Source organism: Syngnathus acus, chromosome 10, assembly GCF_901709675.1.
Source record: "Syngnathus acus chromosome 10, fSynAcu1.2, whole genome shotgun sequence".
NCBI lineage: Eukaryota > Metazoa > Chordata > Actinopteri > Syngnathiformes > Syngnathidae > Syngnathus > Syngnathus acus.
The window spans coordinates 10,248,677-10,274,747 of NC_051095.1; the positions used below are offsets into that span (position 1 = coordinate 10,248,677).

Consider the following 26,071-nt stretch of genomic DNA (forward strand, 5'->3'; position numbering starts at 1 on the left):
TGTGTGAGCTGTAACTATGATATATATATATATATCTACTATATATACATATATATATAACCTTGGATAGGTTCCAGCACGATCACGACCCCACGTGGGAACAAGCGGTACAGATAATGGGATGGATGGATAGAATCGGTTCTAACTAAGTACTCGACAAATAAAAATTTTGTGCAGTGTCCTTTCTTTTCAACAGGTGGTGCCCTTTCCTTCAGTCGCCGCGCGCACCCGCGACGCACGCACGCACGGATGCTGCTAGGCCGGCAGCGCGCGCGCTACCCATTGCGAGTGCGTGCTTGTGTGGGGTCTTGAAGCGGAGCGGAGACAGCGGAGAGAGGATCTCCCGGCGTGGAGACGCAGACCACATCGGGGGGAACAACGATGCCCAATTGCCGGTAGCCGGCGCTTGCTACCCGGACACCTTTTCTTATCTCAGCCCGTCCACCTGAGCCACCACCCGGAAGGTACACGCTGCCTTCGAGCGGACTCACGATGGCTAAGAGCGGAACTCTAGTTCTTCTCTGCATGCTGCTGGGCTCCGGGGAGCTCCAAGAACCGGAGCCACGAAGGCTGCCACCGCCGCCAGCCAAGTTGGACTTCGGCTATGTGCCCGCCGGGGTGTACGAGACGGTGGCCCACTACGAACCAGGACCCATCGGCATTCTGTTTCACATGGTGCACACTTTCCTGTGCGCGGTCCAGCCCAACGACTTCCCGAAAGGTAAGCACCAAGACACTTTGTCATTATGCAGTATTTTTAATTACAAAATTATTTTAGTAGTGAACTTGATGTGAAAGGGGTGGGACGGATTGAGACCAAGAATCCTGAGTTTTGTTCCTTGAATAAACCATTGCCAAATGTACAAGTCTTAAATTTTTAACGCACCCCCCCAATTAAATAAATAAAACCGTATTTAAAATATGACTGCCAGACCCTCTGCTTTGCCATTTTAGCTTGAGTTTATTTAATTAAAAAACGGAAAGCTAGAACCTGTTCTCGAATGCATCAGTCCATCAGCTTTTTTCTCATTTTTGTTAGTATTTAGCCACTTGTTTGCTTTAAAAAAGGTAAAGCTACTTCTACGCATTGTCTTTTACTTTGTCTGTTTGCCATGCTATCCTACCAGTGCCATGTTATTTTAAAAAACAGAAACTAATTAACCCCTGCTCTAATGTCTCGACATATCAACTTTTTCATTTGTTAACCTCCATAGGTTATGTTACTGACTATAAATCACAACTCTCTTCTTTTATATAAAAACAGCACTAATGTGCCAGCAGTTGTTGGCCTCTAACTGCCATGTTAGATTAGCATTAGCTATTCAAATTTTTTTAATAATAAACTTTTACACTTTAAACTAATAAATACGTTTTTTTAAAAAAAAAAAAAAAAGTTAAAACAGAACTAGATAACACCTGCACTGTCAACATGCCTACTTTTATTTGTTTTTAGTAGCCCCGAAATGTATGTTTAGTGATACATGTTTTTTTTTCTTCAATAAAAATAATTAGATAAAATGACAGGCTGAGTCATTAGCTGGTAATGCTAGGCTAACATGGCTAAACAAAGGCTTAGCTCAAATGTACTGAATTATCTTAACTCTCTTAATTGAATTTTTTTGCGCCTTTTTGTAATTTTCACAGGTTTAGTTACCCGTGATGATGCTAAACCAACATGGTAAATGGATGCACCTTAGTAGTTACTAATGCTAACACAGCAAACAGAGGCTAATCTAACATGTCTAACATGAATTGAATTGAATAAATTGAATCTAACAAATTCAATGTTTCATCAAATAGTGCATTTAGAAATATCCAACACTGTGACCAATGAACCATGTGGCATACTTTTCTGATGGCGGTTACCAACAAACAAGCTTGAGTAGCCGATAATGCTAAAATAACAATGCATTTTTAGAAATACACTCTGAGTGCACTGCTTCACTCAGATTGCTCTGAAACTCAGAACAATGTTAAAACGCCATTTGGTTATTCACAGTGCACCAAAACGTAGGCGGTCCAACTGGGGACACGTACAATGCACTACAAGTAGAAAGAGTTAAAACACAAATTGCTGATTGGTTTAACGTTTTTGAAAATTCTCTCAGAGTAGTGCACGGGGTTAATTAGACTGTTCGTCATGACTCAATGCTAACATAGCAATAAAAGCTATGTGCTCATCTACCTGTAAAATGTGGCATTTTGTGTTTGAGAGGCTCATTACAAATGCTTGTTGCAAATGCTAGTCATGGAGGCCAAGGAAAACAAAAAGCTGATCTCGTGGCACATTGGCACAGGGGTTAGCTCTTGTGCGTATAAATAAATAACATTGAGTTGAGTTTTCAGTTCACCAACATTTGCATCTCACTCCCTTCATTGTAACATGTTTTCTTTTCGTGATGCTATTAGTTTGCACTTAATGCAATTAAACACACACACTCCATGTGTATGTGTTTAATCATGCTGAAAGTGTGTGTGTTTGTGTTTAATGGGGGTCTGGGGATGTACAAAAATGCCCTCCTTGTCTAAATCTACAGGACATTTTGCAGATTAGCAGCTCGGTGAGTCACCTTGTTAACTGGCTAAATCTCATAATGCCTTGCACCATATGCTGTTTAAAGTCTTCATTCCATGCAAGTGCTACACACACACACACACACACACACACACACACACACACACACACACACACACACACACACACACACACACACACACACACACACGCTGTGATCGAAAGTACATAATATTATAATGGTAGACTTTTCTAATACAGTATTTGGATCCTCACATCTCAATATATGAGGTAACCATGTATCCTATCTGTACACTGGCATTAGTTATCAATCATTTATCATTAGCTCTATCATATTTGGCTATTGATTTTGTAGTGAAATCTTATCTCAAGATATAATACTGACAAATTATCATACTGTTCAATACCAATGTCACAATGTATCTTATCATCGTCTGTCACGTGACAGTATTGTCATATTTTCATATATTGCTATCATAACATCAACATCCGATATATTGTATTGTTGTTATCCTCCGGGGTACTGTATCAATACACCAGTTTGATAAAGTATATTAATATTATAGTTAGTTTTAAGGGGAAAGTAGCCTTATCATTATGTATCGTCTATTAGCTTTCAGAAGACAGTATCAATACACTAGTATTTGATATAGATTTGTATTGTAATATCTCAGAGAATAGTACCTATACACTAGGATTTTATTAGTCTTGTCATGAATTTTTGTCTTTCGGGGTACAGTATCGCTAGACAAGAATTAATTATCGCAAATTACTGAATTAACATACGCCGTCATTAGCTATCAATTTGTACCGTATCGTTATCTCTCAGGTTACAGGAATGATACACCTGCATTGAATATCAACATTGCAAATTTAAACATAGTATCACCATATTTTTTGTGTTTAAAAAAAGTATCTCAATTTGTGCCTTGATTTGAAATAATCATTCTTGTAAAAAAAAAAAAAAAGAAAGCATTTCCTGGTTTGTGTTTTGAAAAATCCATGTGCTTGCTAATGGGGCATGCAACCGCGGGAAGCCACACAACACTTTGTGGCTGCATACAATAGCTGCTTGTGGTTTTGTTTTACAAATGACCACTCATGTCATGTACGAGTGGGACTTGTTGTTGTTTGCTGCTTGAGCCATTGAATAGTGTGCCCACTGTTCCATTGTGAGTGTGTATGAGTGACTAAGCCCAAATATTCAGTGGTGCCTTCATCCATCTCCATGTTACCTCAGGCTGGCCTGTCTACCATCATCAGGAAGCAACTCAGTCATTCCTGCACATGATCTGACTCCAGATCAGCCTAGATCTGTGAAGCACTGATATCAATGCGTATAGTTATCTCGAAGGCTCTATGATATACGTACCAGCGTCAACTATCAGTATTGCTTATACTGTATTGTATGAGTATCTCTCAAGATGCAATATCAATCGACTTGTATTGATACGTAACGTGCGGTTTGCGTACTGACACTTATTTTATTCATTTTATTTTTTTATTGATTGTAAAATTAATCTGGAATTGGAATTTTATTCTGCCAAATATTGGAATATGGTTCATCCTAAAGGAAATTCACATCTATGGAGCCCTAGTACTGATATACTGTATCTGATATTATTGTGATTGTTAGTGCGGTGAATCGGTATCTTTTTGTAAAATATTGATATCACTATTTGATTATAGTAAAGGATCGATACAACACCATCAAATATTGATATCAAGACATCATCTAGTCATCTCTCATTTTAATGTCCCCCTGTAGAGTTTAGTCCTAAAACGGTCCAAGTAGTTTGTCATTAGTTGTGTTGGTTGTGATTCAACTTTGAGCGACACGCTCTAGTTATTTCAAGTCGTTAACCAATAATTCATTAACAAATGTTTTTCCTTCGCTTTCATATGGCAAACGATGCTCACTTAACCCTGAGGGGAAGAGAGGGAAAGCAGGCTGGTGTTGATGATTTTATTAAGAAATTCTGTTTGAATAGTTGGCTGCCCTGAAGCCTAGAATGCATCAACAGCGTGTCTTTTGTGACTACGATGTTCACAATCCATATTAATATTGCAGACATTTTTGAGAAAAATAAAATATATATTTTTTTTCTTCTTTTATAAAGGTTTTCCAATCTGACTTATATCACTGTTGTTCTAGACTACTAATTTATTTTGATAGTCACAAATGTGAATTTCTTCAACATTGTGATATTCCTGCACTGGCCATATGGCGACCAAAGCTATCTTTTTCCTCCAGATAGCAAACGCAAAGCGACCTTTTCACGGAACAGAGATGAGCAGCTTGCAGCAATCAGACAAGGGAGCGTTGACATTTCTATCTGCATTCTCTCAGACAAACTCCCACGGTGAGGCACAATCAGTCAAAACAAGCGGTGCCGGAGTGCCAAGCTGTTAAGGCAACAGGGGGTTCCGACCTTTTCGGCCGTCTGATTACGGCTTCCTGCCGTGTCTCGACACAGTGTTGTAACTTTTGGTGTTAACCCTCAACTTAGTGCAGTCATATCAATAATTGACATACTGTGTCGAGAAGTCTTGTCGAAATACTAGAAGTCAAACATTCACGACTGTAACTGACAATGAAAACACTTTGGTTTTAGTTAGGGAAAATGAACAGAAGTTTTTACTATGATGTTGCTATTGTTGTTGAACTATTCTCCTAGTTGTTGACTAATCAATATAATCCAAAGGAAACAAGTCCAAATAAAACTTGACGGTCATGAAAATTCATTACAGGCTGTGAATGTTCTTGGTACCGGACAATAACAAATATTTTAGTATCGCATAACACTAATCATAAACTCATAGATCCCTACCACTACCACCACCGTACATTTCTGAGCACATTTTAACTTGTTTGAACACATTTAAATTTATTTTAAAAAACTTTTTTAAAAGCATTCCTTTGCACCTGTTTTCAGACTCTCGCAATGGACAAAAACCAAAAGACAATTTGACAGAGTACATTTAAAACCATTATATTGAACCAAAACATAAGATTTCGTGAAACGAAAGTCCACCATGCCATCTCAATGCTAAGATATAATGTGAAAAGCCATTGATTGGCTAATGGGAATTATTTTTACAGTAACCATAAAGTTTTGAACAACCGATCTTTTAACACACGCAGAGCAGCAACACACATGTATACAAGAAACAGCATGTGGTCATAACAACAACTATTTCTGTAAATTTGAGAACACCGTAAACTTATTTGTGTAGTTTGGAGCTTTTTCTTTGTATGTTGTAAAATATGAGGCGTAGGCTCAATAAGGTTGAAAAACCAAGCTAAGCCTATTTGTTTTTCAGTCAGTTTCACTGCATCTTTGTGGTTGCTCTAAACATGAGCCCGTCCGTGAGAGTTTAATCCCGGATTGGGATCCATTTCTCTAGGAACAATGTTCTATCACTAGAGGCTATTTTGGCGGTTCACACGATCCAGCAGTGAATTAAATGCTGCTTAATGTCACGTTTTGTGTTTGCCTGTCACAGCGTAGATATTGTAACATCATTGGGAAAGACGCAGCATACGTTATGATATCAGTATCTTATAATGACCATGAAATGGTATTGCATCATTATCAGTCAGGGTACAATGTCAACACAACAGCCTTTGATAACATAATATATACCTGTAAAATTTTCTGGATGTAACTCACAGCTTTATTGTTGTAAACTTTAAAGGCCCCCCAAAAATACATTATTTTCTCTCTTGTATGTTTTTAAATTATTCGGACGATTAATCGGTTGTTGCAATTCTATTCTGCCAAACATGGGATTCGACATCGGCTTGAATAAATTGCCATTGGTTGGGCCCTAGTAGCAGACAAAAGACCATCGGAGCAACCACAACAGAAATAAGCTCGATCACGACGTCACAAATAGGAAAGCTAGCAAAGGGACGACTCAATTAACGGATGCATTCAAAATGGCAGAAAGATCGGACCCTTCCTCCGGGTGCTGCCGAGGATTGTTTCATCGTTGTTGGCTTGGGGGGCTGCATTCGGGTCATCGGAGGAGAAGCGAGGCGGCCGAGGCGAGCGTAGATAGCAAGTCATGCGTTCCTGCTTCCTTTGTTCCGCTTGGTTGGCGAGTGCAGCGCCTTCTCTTCACTAGTGGACGATAAACGGCCTGACTCATCTCCGTCACCAAAACCGCTTCCTTTTTGGATGCGCCAACCACATGGTCCAAGAAACTTGAATTGAGGCCAAGGATGTTGAACTAAACAAATAACTTAAATGGGTGGGGAGGGGGGTAAATTGTTAACACAAGAAAATTGGATTCTGTGAAACCCCAACCCACATTTCGGGTTCGAAAAATGCGTAACCTCTAACAATGATGCCTGAGAGCCAGGTCACCAGCTTGGACAACTGGAAGCGCCATGGATGACCTACCTCACCACTAATGATCCCACTTCTGACACCGTTTGTCAACTTTCAACCTCTTTAACGTCATCTTGGGTTTGTTTGTATGGTAGCGTAGCCCTGCATTGAGGCCTATGGGTTCATTCAACGTTGCATTGGTTTGTAATGTTGCATCATAGCAAGTAGTGACTCGCAGCTACTACGATGTGTCACCTCGCACCCATGTCACAGCCAGTGTCCCGCTTGAGCTTAGCTGACGGGATGGCAGCTCGTCTTCGTGTGTGTGTGTGTGTGCAGTGCGTACGCCCATCAATGTGATTCCCACTCGAGGGGGAGGCTGTCATGCCGCAAACATGCCACCGTTTTCTTTTTTTCTTCCTTCCCAGATGCTCATGCGGTCAGCCGAGCGCACTAGCAGCTGCGCAATTGAGCACATTTTTTTTTTACTATTACACGGGAGGCAGGACGCATCTGGTGAACATGCTAAGTGCTCGGGGTGCGACAGTCCACGGCAAAATATTGAACCCTTTGGTCCGCGATGCACATGACAATACGCCTTTATGGACCGCGGTATTTTGGTATTTTACACGGATGAATTTACAGGCCACCGTGTATGTGTATGTGCCTGTCTGAGCTGGTAAAAAGCCCGTCTTCCTCTGTGAGGTCATGTCCAATTGCTGTGGTGCTCGGGTCAGCACTCACGCGCTCTCGTTGCTTGCTGTAACTGAAGGTGGGTCCGTCCAGCCATTGGGTTAGGGTCTAAATTTGAGGGTTATTGGTTACATTTCCTAATACGGTGTCAAACCAAAGTCAGTTTTTTTAATCTGTGGTTGTGGTTTTGAAGTAGGGTTTTAAACTAGGCCTTGAATTGGGTAGTAAGGTTTCAAACTAAAGCCAGCATTTCAAACTAGGGTTAGGGGTTTGAAGTATGGTTTTAAACTTGAGTTTGGATTTCATAGACGAGTTTAAAACTAATGTAAAGGTTTCAAATTAAAGTTAGGGTTTCAAACTAGGGTTAGGGTGGGGTTAGGGTTTAGCGTTGCCGTTATTGGTTAAGCGTTGTAGTAGGCTTTGAAACTAAAGCCAGCTTTTCAAACTAGGGTTAGGGTTTCGAAGTATGGTTTTCAACTTAAGTTTGGGTTTTGTAGAGGGGTCTCAAACTAGGGTTAGGGTCTCAAACTAGGGTTTCAAATTAAACTTTGGTTGTCTACTAGGGTTATGGTTGTGTGAGGGTAAGAAGTTAGGGTTCAAAGTGTTGAAATCATTATTTAAATAAATCCCAGATTTAAAGAAGTCCTGTTAAAAAGCAAAATTTCGATTGAAAATGTTTATCTTTTTTGTACGCACAAATAGGTGTATTGAAAACCGTGGCGCAAAAATCGACATACAGACGGACTGTGGGTTATCTGTCCCATTGCTAGGTAGGAAAAAACTTGTGTTGTGTAAAAGGCAGATTGTCTCTCCATAGTAACAGATTCTATGGTAACAGTTCTGACCTTGTGCGGAGGTGTTTATTTTGCAGTGCTCATGAAGCAGAGGAGGAATATTGAAACACGCGCTATTCCTTGTATTGGTGGCAGAGTGGCAAATTGTTGCTTCATATGGTTTTGCTTAGTTGAGGCCATTGTCCAATGACTCTCGGAATTGAGTTTTTCGCTCATATTTCGGCCATTATTGATAGATGTTTCATTATCATTGAAGTAAACATTGATTAGGAGACTTTGATACCACTCTTTTTCAGTCCTATACCAGTACGCGTATTAACAATACCAAATACTGCTACCACTCGTACTCATATGCTGTTATGTAATGTCTATAATATGCTGTTTTAGTATGGTCTCCAATTTCAAACTAGGCTTGCCACAAACGGCCTATCTACTTGAGAACCCACTTCTGACACCAGCGATATAAAAATGAAAGTTGAGTACCTCAAAATTGAATTTGATCATAAATTTAGTGGTTCGAAACACCTAAACATTGACCATCGAACTAAAGCGACTGTTCGCCTGTTTCCAACCTAATGTTTGGTCCCACTTCTGACACAATTTTGTCACAGATCCACATCTCAGCCCCTGCCTTTGAACTCGTTTTCTGGAGGAGAGAGCAGGCTGATATTAGAATCTGGTGGCGTTTAGAGCCTCAAGTCTGTGCTTTTCGAAAGTTTCTCTGGGATTGGAAAAAAAATGAGAGCGTCAGCAAACTTGCCGGTTTATGCCGAGCGGTCTTCCTTTCCCACAGTCCAATTCCACGTGGATTGTGATTCCAAACATCAAATTGGCAGAGATAACATCGCAGCCGAAATCCCCGAGCGTTTTTTTTTTGCTTTGTCGTCTTACAAGCGACGCAAGGCTGAATGAAGTTTAGCGGCGTGCCAGCGTGTCCCAGCCTGGCTTACATATTCCATATTTATTTTCTCCTGACTTTGTTCCGTAAGCCGGTTAGTACGGAGCTTAGCGGGCAGGCTGATATTAGAGTCTGGTGGCGTTTAGAGCAACTTGATTAGTTTTTTTTTTACTTTTCCTTGCGCATCCATCCATTCATTCATGTCGTGTTTCACCTCCTGCTTCTGCTTTTCTTCATCCGCCATCCAGAACATTCACAGACATTTTTTTCTTCCCTCGGTCTGAATTGCCTGTTTTATTTATTTATTTTTTGGTACACTTTCAGCCTTTTAGCTCATGGGGGCTAATGCCGAGCGAGTCATAAGACGAGAGGATAAGCCCCAGTCCTAACACCGAAGAGCCATGTTCAGCACTTTGAGCGTCGCTATGCTAATTTTATGTTTGAGCTGAGCTCGTTTGAGGTCTTCGAATATCATCAGAAAATAGTAGCTGAATATACTGTTGGTTGAAAATCTTTTTAAATGATTATCATCAGTATTTGAAAGCTTGAGGAATTTTTGGTTCAGTCAATTCATCCTCTATGCACACAAGGTTGTGTTGTCTTGTTTGTATATTTCTCCATTTAGTGATATTAAAATGTATTTGGGAATATTTTAAAATGGTTGTTATTGTGTGTCTTTCCTTTCAATTATTTAGCGCAGAATAAAACCCTAGTGGGAAAGTACATTTATGTGTATTCAATAATTTTAATTGGTTAGAAATATAAATAAAAATACAAAGAAGACTAATTTTTGTTACTGTAAAGCTATTTTAAGTTCTTCTGTTTGTTTGCTTAGGTCAATTCATGCTTTTTTAAATTAGAACAGCCCAAAAAACAAAGCTCCAGTCTTTTAATCTTGTCAGTATCCAGTCTTTTGATAATTTTGTTAAGCTACTTCTCTTTTCTCCGCTTTGCTTCTGAATGTTGTTAACTGTTTGGTTTGTGAATGTAGAAATAATGCTGCCTCACCTTCCCTGGGCTTACTTTGCCTCTTGCCTATTTGGTTGATTTTCCATATTGCAGGTTAGGTAACACTGGTATTGTTTTGTCATTGTAGGGGAAACCCGCCATCACACAAAAGGCTCAAAGATTCCCTTTTTTTCCCTTTCCTTCCCAAAGCCACGATCATTTTACACCTGGCCTCAAGCCGACAATAGACACTGACAAAAGCCATACAAAGTTGCCATACAAAGTTGCACAAAAACTGCCACATACAATAGGACACACTGACCTTTCCCAAACACTGCCATGTGTGCATTAAGCACCAGAAAATCTGTTTGATAACTATGTGAAACACATTTTTAAATAGTCTGGCACCCGAAATGTATTATTGAGTCCTGTTATTTCATTTATGTACAAGGTGGGACATTTTGTAATGGTTATGTATCAGAGATGCATATTCATGTTTATGTGAAAACGTCGACATTTTGAATGAAGCAACGGCCTCTGACTCACTGTGTATGACCAATCTCTTTCCATGATGTCCTGCAGATCTTCTTATCAGACTGGCCAAGGACAAGTTTGGAGCCCTTCAGACTGAATATCAAAAGGTGAGTAGACAGACGTAAACAAACTTGATCCACATGCCAATTTTTCCCCGCAGTGCGTCAAAGAAATTCCCCAAAGTTTGTTTCCCTGCACGCCATGCCATATTTCTCTTGCTTTTATGATTTCCTCTTTGGGTTGATGTTGTTGTTTGTGTTTGCGCCTGCTTTTTCTTTGACGCTTGTGCTTTAATTCTTTGTCTTCTGCATGCATCTTCTTCTTCTTCTCGTGAAACCATCTGATATCTCCTTCAGCCAGAGAACATAGTGCTGAGCCTGCAGGTAAAATTTAAAGCTCAAAACAAACTTCACTATTCACCTTGCGGAAAAGCACTCCCTTTGTTTTACATTGTTATCCATAAAACGAAGAAATGCTTTTCATCCATTTAAGCAAATCATTTAATGCCTCTTCTTCTTAACATCATACAGGGAGTGATATATTGTTTTAACTGTTCAAATGTAATGGAATCACTTTTTTTTTAACCAGAGGGAATATTGTAATGCGTGTTTAACTGCGTGTATTAACTGCACAGGCAATATTCCAAGTCACAATCGTATGTGCAAAAAGGAATTATGTTTAACTTATAAATGATTGACTAACACAAAGTTAATGTCATTCATTTCATGATTTTGACATTTTAAATCACACTACTATGTAACATTTAACAATTGTGCTAAACCATCCAAATATGTACGACCCCCGTCTAAGAAAAACATTGGATTTGAATTCTCTGATTCTGAAATATTCCATAATGCAATAATAATTTTTCTAGCATGGCATGTGCTAATCCATTCCAAAACATCCAACTTTGCAAATTAATATGTCAGAATATTGATTTGTGAAATTCCAGAAATGTCAACAATTATTTGCACGAATGCATATATTATATGAATAAAAATGTCCAAATATGTGCAAAAGCGCTTACCAGTTTGCAGTCTGGGGGTTTTAAGCTATTTTTCAAAAGTTAAATCATTGAAAGTATCTACATTTGCGCAGAAACATTCTGGGCATGCATTTTTGTTGTAAACCATTACAAAAACGTCTTCACTTGCACAGAAATAATACATATGGATCTGCATTTCTGGTCATCTTCACATCACTCTTTCTGGGTTTGCACTTTTCTGGTGCTAAACCACTGCAGCAATGTCCAGACCAGAAACCATTCTTAACTATCCTCATTTATGCATAACAAAATCTGTAAATATGCTTTTTATGGAGATAAACTATTTCAAATTGTAACAAAGTGTCGTCGGATTTTGAATGAGTTCGCTTCGAGCACGAAGCTGGAACCTTCTTCCCGCCCGAGGACGCACTAGCGGCTGTTTTGGTGATTTTTAAAATCTTAACTACAGCGACACGCCGCCACCTCATCTTTGCAGAAGGTCACATTCTTCCTTCGGGCTCTCGCCAAAACAAAGCGATCGTCCAAAAATAGTAAAAGCTGTAAGCTACGAAGGGGGGAAAATTTTTGTTGCTATGATGACAAGATGAGACAGTGAGTGGAAAATTCTGATTTGGTATGATGGTTTACAATACAATTCATTCCATAAATTTGATGGGTTTTATTTTATTTTATTCTTTTTTTGAGCCTTATATTTAAGTCCAACTTTCTCTGCGGTTGCTCAGCTGGAAGTTCATCCTTTCATCAAAAATTCTGTCTTGCTGCCTTCGTTAGTGATCCGGCAGCACCACAGGGATACATGCATGCATTGATCTGCGAGGCGTGCGCCGACAATAATGCGCTTTGCATGGCATTGATCATATTTAATAACGCCGCAGAATGGTTCATTATTACTGCTTTCTTACAGGTTCAGCAATTTTTCACTGTGTACGCTAATCCCATTTGTACTCACAATAGAGATGCCATTTGATTAATTCATCAAAGCGCCTCTAGCTTTTCTGCATCGTCCCTCCTTTCTTTCCTCACTTGCACTCAAACACAAATGGATATTTGTTTTCAGATGATAAACCATCCTGAAATGTCCATACTGGTATATAAGCACATAGGGGGGATGCATATTCCGGTGCTAAACCATTCCAAAATGTCCACACCTGTAGATGTGCACGTTTGGATTTGCTGGTGCGAAACCATTTTAGAATGTTTCCACTTGTATACAAACACACGGTGATAAACAATTTAAAATATCCATATGTGCGCACGTATTTACTGTATGGCTATGTTTTGTTTGGTGCTAAAGAGATTTGTCCGTATTTGCATAACAACAATAGGCGCTAAACCATTCCAACAAATAATCCGAAACCTGGATGGTGCTGAACCACTCTTCTTGTACACAACTCAATGGCTACTCCTTGACTGTCATCCCTGACTCGCTCCCCCAGGCGCTCTACTACGAGGTGGGATTCCTGGTATGTGCGGCGGTGGGTGTCCTGTTCACCGTCCTGGTGCCTGTGGTGGGCCTCTTCTTCTGCCTGTGCCGCTGCTGCGACAACTGCGGCGGCGAGATGCACCAGCGGCAGAGGAAGAACGCCGACTGTCGACGAGGGCTGCTGGGAACTCTGCTCTTCTCCACCTCGCTGGTCATCACGTGAGTGTGCTACGTATATGGCGTAAAAACAGTGCACATCAAGTGCAAGTCTTTCGACACTAAACCATCACAGAGTATCCACAGAATTACACAGCGCTGCATTTTTGGGTGCTAAAATGTCACAAAAATGTCCACATTTACATATAAGCACATACATTTTATGGTTGTAAAACTTTCCAAAATTCTAATCCATGTATGGATTTATTTTACTTTTTATTATTTACTTTAATATCTCAAATCTTCTTTCCTCTTTGAAATAAATGGAAATGGCATTAATCTGTTCCAATCTCCCAAAACATATCAAGTGCAACAAAAAATGTTGTAATGTGGAACAATAGCATTCTACATTATTGTCCTTAACAGACACTGATTACATAATTCAGTGGAATGTAAAGAAATTCAAGTTTTACTCATCTGGCCATCATGCACTTTTACTCTGGGTGTTTCTGGTTCTATCTAGATTTAATTTGATTCAAAGTCTGAAGTGGGGATGATTAAAAAATCAAAAAAGGCGCCATGAGGTTGGTTTCGGGCCTCCTTTCACTCCAGCGTCTCCTCCGGTCACTGGGGAGATTTAATAAGTAATGACGCTCCCTGGTGTCTTCTGGTCGTGCTTTGGAATTTCCAATAAGTCAGACTCTTTCCAATCACGGAGGAAAGTCAGCTCTCGTCAAAGTAAATACACCCCTGCCGCATTGCCATGGCAACGCTTTCTTTTCCCACTGACAAAAAGGCACCAGAACACATTACCAGTGTGTATGGATGTGGAATTTAAACATTTTTCAAGCTACAGGCAATCGTTCTTTTTTTTTTTAACTTCGTGAGACAAAATGCGAGTTGCGAGCTTCAACTATGCCATCACTCAAGTATATTGACTCCAACACCTGACTGGAACGGATAAATTAAATCCATTGAGTTACAGGCTCGGTTACGAATTAAATGCGCGAGTCAAGCTACTGCTAGTATACTAGATTATGTTCGTGTGCTATTTTGGAACTTTTTAGAACCAAAAACTGCATACCCATGCAGGTTATACATAATTGATGCGGATGGTCATTTTACAATCCAAATGAGTTAGTGTGTGTGGGCATATTTTAGTTTAATACCAAAAACTACATCAGTGTGTTGTTGTTTTATGAGTGTAAACATTTTGGAATGCTTTAGCAGCAGCAAATGCATCAGGATGGCCGTCCATGTGTTTATACACAGCAGCTGACATTTTGGGACTGCATAGTATCTTTTTATTTTTATAGACAGAAAGATGGAATGGTTTTTTGGAACAGAAGATCCATATGAATGTGTTTGCACACTTTGGAATGGTTTAATCCCAAGAGTACAGTACATGCAATGGATATGCATTTTCTGGTACGAAACCATGCGAAATGTCCACATTCTCACATAGACATACGAGATGTTATATATTTACCTGTGCTAAACCATTCCAAAAATATCCAGATTTGAGCATATATTGAATATAGTGCTTATGTGCAAATTGCACAACCCAATTTCTGCTCTAATTTGCCTCTTATGACTGAAGAAATTCCAACAACTAGACCGTAATGACATCAACGTTATTGTTGTTATTTTTGCAAATGCGTCAAAAGACAACTTGTCTCACGTCATTACCCAGCATGCATTTCCACGCTCTATTTTAGTCAAGGGCTGTCTAACACCATTAGCCCAAAAGGTCGCAGCATGACGAGTTAGGCGAACCCCCTACCACAACAATCCTACGGGGGTCTAATTAATGATAATGTCGACGCCACCTGCCCATCCTCAAATCCATTAAATGCCTCCTCCATTGAACCCCGTAGTAATCCAAGATGAACATCAAACTACGACATTACTATTATTATTTTAATATCACAAAAAATAATTGGTGAAAAGTAGCTCAGAAAGTGTCCTGAATGAGCTCATGTGAATGGGTCTGTTTTATTTTTCCCCAATAACAAAAAAAAAAAAAAAAAAGTACAGGTCTTGGGAAGTGGAAATGGTATCGGCAATCACACAATAGTGCATGAAAGATTCCAATAAGATGTTAGCGTTGCAGATGAATGGTCATCTGTGCGTGCAAATGCAGGACAAACATCTTCCAGTGACTCACAACGTGATAAATTGACTAACAGGAGGCGGTGAAATCTACTAAATGACGCCCGCAAGGGGTCCAAGCGTAGGCAGAAAATAGTCGCAGAGAGGAAAATATAAAAGATGATAGTGGGAAAAGGGAGTGTGCTGGCGAGGCAGGGGGGTGGGAGAGCACAGTGAAGCAAAAAAGAGCCATCCGTAGTTTTCTGTTCATGCTTTTCAGTGACGGCAATCTTATAAAGTCCAGCACGTATATTGCTAGCCTACTAGCACTCACTTTCAAAAAGGTTGATGACCCTTGATAAAAATGAATTTAATAAAACATGCATATGATTTTGTTTACAATCATCAATTGATCAAGTATGTTTTGATGATTCGTATTTGACACCAACAAATCTAAAGTCACCTGCACGATTTCATGAAACAAATTCTAAAAGTGAATGTTGAGAGCGCCACCCAGTCGGTGACGGATAAGCAATGATCTTTCATCTCTCTTGGCCGAGAAGATTTCTGTCTCTATAAATAGCTTCACTATAGAATATACTGTCGATTTGATCCTTCTTTTATTTCTTGAGTCCGCGATTAAGAGAAACCCGGAATGAAAAAGCTGCTTTGACTTTTGCGCTCTCTTCCATCTCTGACTCCAACAATCCTTTTCTTTGGGGATTACTTTTCTCTTTCTCTCAGCTTCAAAGCGGCTGACTGCACTTGTTTTTAAAAAAGAAAACTTGTTGAAAGTACTTCGGGTCAAACTTAGTGGTTTCACTCGTTGAGCGCTGTTAAGGTAAAATGGCGTCAATGGGAATACTAACGAGAAGCGGCGTGACGTCATTTGCCGCCAACTCTGTTTTCAATGGGAATAGGTGGAGAAAAAAAAAAGATAAACTCATTACACGTACGGTATAACCATACGTGCTTCTACATGCGAGTCTGAAATTGTGGTAAGGTTTATTGGTCACTCAGTAGATTTTATATTATCGTTGTCGAGATCCCTCGTGACTGAGTAACAATTTTGATGTGTTTACCTGAATATGAAACTCTTCTTCCATTCATTTCCTTCAGGGAGAAACGCAAGCCTGTGACAGTGATGGTATCTTGGCAAATGGGGGATTTATTGTTGAAAACCTTTCTTTGTGAGAGCCAGCCTTGGCAGAGGTCTGCACTGTCCATGTGGCTGTGCTCGTTATTGTCTTGTTGTGTACAGATGACGATGGAGGTTTACTTCCATTCTAGTGAAAGCAGGGAGGGGAGCCCGGCCGCTGAATGCAGGCCATTGTCAGCTTGGCTCCGAGTTTCAGAACCGGCAGACCGTGTCAACTCATAATAGTGGCCTACATTCACACTAGTTTGATGCCCTCCTTCTTCTTCATTTTCTGACTTACATGGGTCTGTTGGCTCGGATTCAAACGGGAATTGCATAGCCTCTCTTAAATTCGTGGAGGTAAATGTTGCCCCCTCTAGTGGATGATTTGGCAAGGACAAGAAGACTTAATTTTGTGACTTAATAATTAATTTCTTATTTCCTGTAGACATTTTGAATGGTCGATTGAGATAGTTCAATTATAAGATATCCTCACATCTACGATTTTAAATCAGTTATTAAATTGTCTATGTATGAATCCTAGACGAGTGCACGTGTTAAACAGGCAGATATAGAGAGCATCAAGTTCCAATTGCTCCATCCAGTCCCGCTACCTCTGGTTTAAGTTTTTGCACAAAAACCTGGCATTCCAACAGGGGTGTGTAGAGTTTTGACATCCAAAAGGAGATAGGCGGATGATTCAGATGATCTGAGTTACAAGGCACCTGTTTGGTTTCACCCTGACTGAACGGCGACAGCATCTACAGGATTATACACGTTGCATGAATGGGATTGTAAACACAGAGGGGAAGACGGGGATTTTCCTGCAGGGTGTTCATCTCAGGACTGGAAAAGATGAAATGCGCTTTGTACACTCATTAACAACAGAAGAAAGGCCCGGGCCTCGCTTTGCACATTGTGTACCCCTTCGGAGAGAAAAAGACAATAGTCTTTACATCCTTCCTAAAGATTCAAGATGATCAAAGTTGGACGTTTGCAACTTGTGCGCTCGGAAACATGTACACACGCTTAATCTATAAATACACGTAGATATCTCGTCCTAGCTGTGAGCTGCTGAGCTGACAATTCTGCAGGGATTGAAGGTGAGTCATGAAAGTAGCTTAATATTATGGGCTGCCGTCGCCTTGATGTTGCCGGAGCTAATTAAGCCTGAGACGAGCCGCTCGGGTCTGCCTGATGAGGGCAAAAGGACTGCAAGTTTCCTTTATATATGATGACAAGGTTTCAGAATAAAACACTGTAATAGATGCACACTGCTTTTTGGGGCGGAAATGGGGTTCTGCGTGAAAGGGACAAGCACATAAATAATAGATCTTTTATTATGCAGCAAATTTGCTAACCCTAACTGCCTGAAAGAGGCTAATGTTCGGCTCATTGTGCGTGTGCAGACTGTAGAGGTGATGACGTACTGGGGCTTGCTTGCTCCCACTCACAGGCAATGTGTTGTCATTCTTGGTTTTGCCAGGATTGGTGTGTTGTGCGCATACGCCGCCAACCAGACTCTCAGCGCTCAGGTCAAGAACATCCGACGTCTGGTCAACAGCAACATGAGGGACCTGCATACCTTCGCCAACGACACACCAATGGTAGGATGACAACTTTGGCAGGTTCACTACACTTTCTCAAAATGAAATTTGACTCCATGCGTTACATGACGTAACCTGCTTTCGATCAGGTCTCATTTGGAAAATTCCCCTTATAGGAGTCTCGCCCTGGGATTTGAAATTCTATTAAAAATACCCAATAGCCAAACTTTTAAAATAACCAACTTCTTGTCTTTCTGACGCGCGTTCTCGAGGCTTTTTAAGTATCCTGCCATGCTAAAAATTATACACCGTATTTCAAGTCATTAAATGAAAATGTTCACTTTCACACAGTAGCAGACTGAACATAAGACACCAAAAAAAAAAAAAAAAAAATCCGTCCATGTTTGTCAGTCATGTGCTGTATGTTGACTAAGTTTGCGATTTGCAGCCGCTCGCTCTAATGATTCAATTTCCAATCATTGGTCTGAACATTTTTATTTTATAAATTCCTTGCGAATTTTCGTATGTCCGCTTGTGTTCGATCCACGTTGAAACTGGTGTCGGGTTGAATTTTATATACTTTTTGCGCTGTTGAGTGGTGTTCGGTACCTCTTAAATACATAGTGATGTACAGTACACGTTTGTTTGTGCTTCCTTTTTGCAGCAAATCGATTACCTCACCTCACAGTATGCCATCGCCAAAAACCAAGTCCTCCACGATGTGGAGAGTAAGTCCCCTCCTTGTCTAACTCCACCCTCTAGTGGCAAGCTACATAACCACATATTACAATGATTCTAAATTACTACTGAAAACATAAGCAATACCTTGGAATGATATCCCAAAATATGATTTGATTCCTTATTTTTAAGAATTTTTCATCTAATCCTTAAGAAGTCAAAAGCAACAACATTTTGATAGAATTGGAGCCTTTCAGAAAGGCAGCCAATTTAACTTGAGTTTTCCAAATATGTTTGATTCCTTGCCTACTATAAATATTTGTCATCATTTTTACTTTATAGTTAATTATCAAGAACATAAACCTAAAGCCAAGATGTTTGCCAAAATGTTCTTCTTTCTTTCTTTTTGTTCCTGATTATAGCAACTGAAAATCATACAGCACTGCCAAAAGATTATCTGTTAATGACCTTCTGTATTGTGTTTTCTTTTAATATCTTGTTATTTCCTTTTGCTGCACAGATATAGGTCCGCTATTAGGTGGAAGGATACGCGACGCATTGGATCAGGAGGTGCACCCGGCTTTGGACGCCGGGCTAAAAATGACAGGAGGTGCGTATGAGCTCCCAGTTTCATATCCTGTAGTGATACCATCAGGATGGCAGCAATACAAATAAAGTCGTATTCTTTTTGTGAAGGGATGGTGAGGAGAATTCATCTAAACACAAATACTCAAATATATACAATGGGAAAAAAAGTCTACATTAGTAAAGTAACAAAAAATCAAGTAAAAATAATGAACCAGTATCAAGTAAAATAATAGATTCAATCTATTTAAAAAATATATTTAAAAAAAAAAAAGCAAGAATGTTTTTCTTTTTAATTTAGTATCAAGTAAAATAATGATTTTAAAATGCAGGTCAAATTGTGGGAAAACTGTTAAAATAATAAAGACAAATCAGGTCAAATATTCTAAATATTAAGTTTTTTCACTAAAATGTAAAACAATTGAAAAGCTAATAATGTAAAAAACTAAAATAATTAAAAATTAAAAATCTTACAGAATAATTAATAACATATATTTTTAATATATTATGTAGTTAGTATTGACAAAAGTATCGAGTTAAATTCTTGAATGAAACAATTTTTAATAGACAAATTAACCAAAGTAATAAAAAATCTAGTGAAATAACAACAAAGATTAAAAATAAAGTAAAATAGTAAAATAATAAAAAGTAATCAAACAATGAAGAAATCAAGTGAATCAATAAATTGTATCAAGTTTAAAATAAAATGAATCGTGAAAAAAGCGCATGTAATAAAAAAAAAGTGAAGGGATTTTTTCTTTAAATAATGGAAGTAACTAAAAAGAAGTAACTATAGAGATTGTTGTTGTGTATTTTTTCAAGTAACAAATGGTGCCTGCTGTAATCAAAATCAGTTAATGATTCTGTGATAACATTTTGATTATGTCATAGTTTAGCCTCTTGTTTTTTGCTTTTCTTTCATTTCGGTGGATTGTTGTAAAGTGAAAATCGACCGAGCCATTAAAGGTAAAAGGAATTGAACCACCGCCCCCAATTGAACCTCAAGTCTGGTTTTCCCCTGGTGGTGTGCCCTCCCCAGAACCTCAACCCTCGGTCCCCCTTCATGGCCCCCTTATGTCGAATTAAAGACCCATTTGAACATTAAAACTGCACTTAGCACAAGCTTATCAAGTCTATAAATAGAGACTATAATTTAGAGACTTCAATTTCCATCTTCTGTGACTGGTATCATGCATCTCTTTGTGTTGTGTGACACGAAGGAGTAGGAGTAGGAGATACGAGGACTCGCGAGCTTTTTGTGTGTGCTGTTTGATTGAGGGAAGATGAAGTCAGCTTCAAGTTAGCTTCTTGCAAGGGCAAATCCCTGCCCAGATAGATTCTCAGTGAGATTTGGGCAACGTTTTGTCAATAAAGGATGCTGTTTTGGATATTCAATGATATTGATGTTTTTAATTTGAATATACATTGACCTAATGGGAGATGGAATGATAAATATTGAAAACTCAGCTTGAGAATTTCTGCTTGGTGCAGTTTTAATTCAATTTTATGAATAATGAATCTGAAAAATATCAACGTCAGTTCCTGTTTTTTCCTATTTCCCTGCATGCTGAGTACATTCAAGAATGCGAGAAGACTCATGCATGCCCGATCCCATTGTAAAATCGCCAAAGGGCGAGTTTGTCATTTTCCTACCCTTCGCTCGCTTGTTGTGTCCCCTGGTGCTTTTAAACTTTTAATTGCCCCATGTACAAGGACAGGAACAAAGATTTGCATCTCATTTGAAAGCTATTAAAATGTTATTTTTCATAACATTCTCGTCCAAATAGTTGCTGGGAAGATTTATCATTTTTTGTTTTTACACAAAGACAAACGCTCATAGCGTACCTTGAAGACATAAAAGCATTTTGAATAAATAAATAATTAAATAAAAGGACATGGGCTGCATAGATATATAGTGCAACAATAAACAATATGTCAATACTTCTTTAAAGATGTAACGATATTGTAATGGTTAAAATACATCAATAGCAAGATATCTGATTGACTCGCTCGCCTACCTAGCCTGAAATATGGTCAAGAAAGATAAAGACATAGATTTAGAGATGGTTCGAGAGACAGATAAAAACAAGATAACTATATTGTATATCGTAGTTATTGATTTAAAGATGGAGGGTGCGTTCCGGAATTCACGCCGATGCCCATGCACTAGCACTATTCTAAGAGTGGTTGTTTATGAAGAGGCAGAGTTAATTATTCCATTCACTTTCTAAAACTTGCTCGCTGGATAGTTAATCTTTTAGTTTATCATCAACAACTAGCAGGATAGCCAGAACATTAGTTTGCCAAAATATGACCTACCTAAAATAGATCATTTATTTATATTGAGAGCCCCCAAAAATATCTTAAAGACAATAAAGACATTTTTAAATTTACCCTTAGAAGTGAGAATTAACTCTACAGAAAGTAATGAATGGAAGGTTCTAACATGGTAGCAATTTAAATGAGCAACGTTATTTTTTTTTTCTTCTCAACGATAGGTTAGCTAGCTAGCTAAATATTTTCATTTGGTAATATTAACGTGGTGCTCTCATTCTGCAGCCATGCGTGAAACTAAGGAGGCCCTGGAGAATGTGAGCGTGTCCCTGCAAGTGCTGCAGGAGGCCACGGGCAAGCTCGACTTTAACCTGAGCCTGGTCCGGGCCAACATCAAGCGCTCCCTCAACGATCCCGGTTGCCACGATGAAGCGTCAGATGCCACCTCGGCCCAGCTGTGCCGGGGCATTCGCCAGTCGCTCGAGCAGCTGCACATCAGCGCCAACTTCACACGGGTACCAAGCATACACCTTTTAAACAGATTTATGTATTAGGTGTCAACGTTGATCCAAAATATATAACGTTCTTGAATTTTAGACTTTTTTTAAACATTTGATTCATCATGTAGTATGCGTGTATTTTTAATTAAATGTATTATTCATTATGAATATTGATTAAATATTTGTATGTTTTATGAATCAGTTGTATTTCTTAAAATACATGTATTTGTTAACATTTGAAAACAAATGTTGACCTTCATTTTAAAGAAATATCTCTAGAATGTCGTCAAGTGAGTGTACAAAAATGAACAAACAATTGTTTTTGTTTGTTTAGATACCGTAATACAGTGGTTCCCAAACTTTTGCAGGCTGGCGCCCCCTTTGGCTCCCCAGTGAATTCCTAGCGCCCCCCCCCCCCCCCCCCCCAAGGACCGGCATTTATATAAATAAATAATACATTTATATAAATAAATAAATAATACATTTATAATATCATTACCATTACGTTGAATTAGTGGGAGCACTGAGTTTGTTTCTCAGAAACGAGCCGGTCCCATCTAGACGTAATCTGAGACAATGACACCCGAAGTGATTTAAGGTTTGTCTTTTATTGCAGGATGCTTGGTCTCCATGTGTTGAAGCAGTTTTGAATGCTTCACTGCCTGGTTAGTTAGCCTGTCGCCACATATTAGCTTTGCGGGCTCGACTGGGGAAACATGTCACGTGACCGGGACGAGTGTCTTGACCTGAATTAATTGATCGTCGATAAAAAAAAAAATTCTGTGCGGCTTGGCGGCCCGGTACCAAGTGACCCACGGACCGGTACCGGTCCGCGGCCCGGTGGTTGGGGACCACTGCCCTAACCAGCTCAACCCAACACAACACGGCGCGTTCTGGCGAGTCCGCAATTTCATGTTGACTTGAACTCAAGATGATGTTGACCGCCAGAATGCGGTTTTTATTATAAGATAAAATTCTGAACATTACAAGCTTGAAATTACAAACCTGAGCTTTTGCTTTTGTAGTCTATGCAGTCGGATCTGACTGGGCCAGAGCGGCGTGTTGTGTACAAATCGACTGCCGCCCCCCTACCGCCCCCCTACCGCCCCTTTCTTCCTCACCGCCCCCCCAGAGCTTTCCACCGCCCCCAGGGGGGCGGTACCGCCCACTTTGGGAACCACTGCCGTAATACATTTAGCCGGAATTACCTTTTGTGATTACAGAGCATTCCGTGCATTTTTTTGCATTTAATTAACTAAAATGAATCCAACGCTATTGACGTTTTGTCGTTTAAATAATGCAATTCCATTCAACATTAATTCAATATATGTATTTTGGTGTTTATATAACAAACAAAATTTCGCAGAAATAAGTCTCAATGAATTTTTGTGTGCTTTGTTAATTAATGAATGTCTGATTGAATACAGTGCAATTGCCCAAATGACATGTGTGGCTATTCTATTTTTTTATCATTTCAGCTTCCCAACGTAAATGCTCAATTGGAGAAGATGAATGATGTGTTAAAAACGGACCTCAGCACCGTCATCAACAAGGTGAATGGAAAGTCTTTATCATTATTTGACATTGATGTTGTTGATGACCTCTGGGGAAAACAACATAAAAATATGCATTTAAAAAAAAATAATAATAATTGTTTCGTCGTTTAGGGTTACGCATCCTTGAACGACACGCCTTACATGGTGATGGTACAGACCCGGCCTGTTGTTGACCGTAAGTAAAAAAGAAAAAGTTGGGATTTTTGAAAATTTTGAAATTAATGTGATTGATTTTTATGTACACTAAAACTCTTGTATTTTGCTTTCACTGAATCTGTATTAGCAATCCAGAGTTTAGTGGAGAACATCGGTGAGAACATAGGCAACCTGTCCAAAGTGTTGCCCGTACAAAACTCCTTGTCCAAGTTCACCATTTTCATCAGCCACGTCCACGCCAAGATTGAGGACCAGTACCCTGAAATTGACAAGGTGGACTTCTACAGGTCAGACCGCTGCTGTTTGTGTCATCAGTGTGTGAAAGATTACCCAAATTTAAAGGATGCTTGATTAACATGTAAAAATAATTAAAATGGATTAATAGTCCCGTGACCCTTGTGATGATGGTTCAGAGAATGGATGGGTGGAAATAAACAGTTAACAAATAACTACTTGCATCCATGTTAACTATAACACAAATGGAGGTTGATGTGTGCGTGTTGCATTTCAATGATCCTATTTCCTTGCACCTTGTGTTGCATGTGGGTGCATCAGGTGGACGGGTTGCGTGGCTTTGTGCTGCATTCTGGTACTGGTGCTGGCCTTCAACTACCTGGGCTTACTGTGCGGTACACTAGGATACGACAAGCACGCCTCGCCCACTACGCGAGGCTGCATCTCCAACACGGGAGGCACCATGCTCATGGCGTAAGAAATAGATCCTCATTTCTGATAACATCTCAAATTAAAAACTTGCTTTATTGGACATAACCATAAAAAGAAACTGAAATCTATACTTTGTCCACCCGGATCCTAAATGTTTATACTACAGCCAAAAAATATTTCCATTTGACATAAGTGTAATCCATGTTTTTAAAGGATCCCCATTTTTGACACCACTTCTAACAAAATAAATATTAAAATGTAGTTCTGAAAAAAATAGCCGCACTGACACTGTTGATATTGACATTTCTAACAAAATAATAAAAAAAAATAGTGCTATTAGGCCTAAAACAAAGAGACCATGTTGAAAAACGAATCCCTACTTCTGATACGAGTAACAAAAACATTGTTCAGTTGGCCTTAAAAATAATTCTGCATATTAAAAAAATATTCCAACTTTTGACTGAAAGCTGTTTGTTGGACATTAAAAAAATAGCACCGCTTCTAATATTGACTGACATCACTTGAAACAAAAAAATACTTTGGGGGTCCTAGAAATATGATGCCCCATTTTAAAAATCGTTCCCCTGCTTCTTCATTACTCTTGATTTGTTTTTATCATTATTGTCATAATCATGTGTCTCCTGGTTGCCAGTGGTGTGGGTTTCAGCTTCATCTTCTCCTGGATTCTGATGGGCCTGCTGACCATCATCTTCCTGGTGGGTGGCAACATGGAGAAGCTCATCTGCGAGCCGTTTCACACCAAGGAACTCTTTAAGGCCAGTGCTCAAGTGACCAATCATTACAATATTTCAACACTATTAAATGTGATTGGTTGTCACCTTACTGCTTTCCAACCCATCTCCAGGTGGTGGACGCTCCATATCTGGTGAATCCTGAGTGGAGGAACTTCATCCCGGGGTACTTGTACAACGACTCAGAGCTAGATCTCACGGCAGAGAGCTTGTACAGGTGAAAATATGAAGTGTTGATTTTCAAAAATATATACTTCTACATACACGTGACTTAACCAGAAATGACTTTCTCCTGACTTCTGATTAGTAATATTTCCAGCATTTGTCTGGTACACTATAATGTGTACAGTGGAGGGTTTTTGTTACCCCAGAGGAGGGGGAGTAACAGCATTTTTTTTTTTTTTTTGCTATGGAGCTGTGTGAGATCATTCCTTGTTTCCCAAACATGTTGAGCTCCATTGTGTCCATTTAAATCCACATACATGACGTAGCGGTGTAAACCTGAAGTCAGATTTACACTGTGCAGACTTCATGCATCAGTGGCTAGAATAAACTTCCTGTCAGGAGGCTAAAGTGTGTATTAGCGACTTCCTGTTATGTTCACTGGGTGGCAGCAAATGCTTTGACTAATAGTCCCCTATGTGTGTGTCTTGCAGCACTTGCAAAGAAAACAAAGGCATCTACTCCGCCCTGCGCCTGGACAAAGTTTTTAATGTATCATCTTTCCTCAACACCACAATGGTCAGTGAATGCAACATGGCTTCTTACTACTCTGCTATACAGCTGCTTTTTTTTAATTGATT

The 26,071-nt window shown here is 39.4% G+C and overlaps 1 protein-coding gene across 10 annotated transcripts in view; it reads left to right on the forward strand.

The window, feature by feature from the left end:
- Nucleotides 1-275: 275 nt before the first annotated feature.
- prom1a (prominin 1a) overlaps nt 276-26,071 on the forward strand; it is a 35,749-nt gene continuing 9,953 nt past the window's right edge. For 6 of the 10 annotated variants that reach the window (XM_037261613.1, XM_037261610.1, XM_037261611.1 and 3 more), the window contains exons 1-15: nt 276-721; nt 10,789-10,847; nt 11,097-11,123; nt 13,183-13,388; nt 18,041-18,161; nt 18,766-18,829; nt 19,300-19,389; nt 21,924-22,153; nt 23,617-23,691; nt 23,806-23,869; nt 23,978-24,137; nt 24,406-24,558; nt 25,169-25,292; nt 25,382-25,485; nt 25,925-26,009. In XM_037261613.1, the coding sequence (XP_037117508.1) occupies nt 493-721; nt 10,789-10,847; nt 11,097-11,123; nt 13,183-13,388; nt 18,041-18,161; nt 18,766-18,829; nt 19,300-19,389; nt 21,924-22,153; nt 23,617-23,691; nt 23,806-23,869; nt 23,978-24,137; nt 24,406-24,558; nt 25,169-25,292; nt 25,382-25,485; nt 25,925-26,009 (1,791 nt within the window). In that variant the 5' untranslated portion in view covers nt 276-492. The remainder of the gene's footprint in view (nt 722-10,788; nt 10,848-11,096; nt 11,124-13,182; nt 13,389-18,040; nt 18,162-18,765; nt 18,830-19,299; nt 19,390-21,923; nt 22,154-23,616; nt 23,692-23,805; nt 23,870-23,977; nt 24,138-24,405; nt 24,559-25,168; nt 25,293-25,381; nt 25,486-25,924; nt 26,010-26,071) is intronic. The other 4 variants (XM_037261607.1, XM_037261608.1, XM_037261609.1 and 1 more) reach the window with 3 other exon arrangements.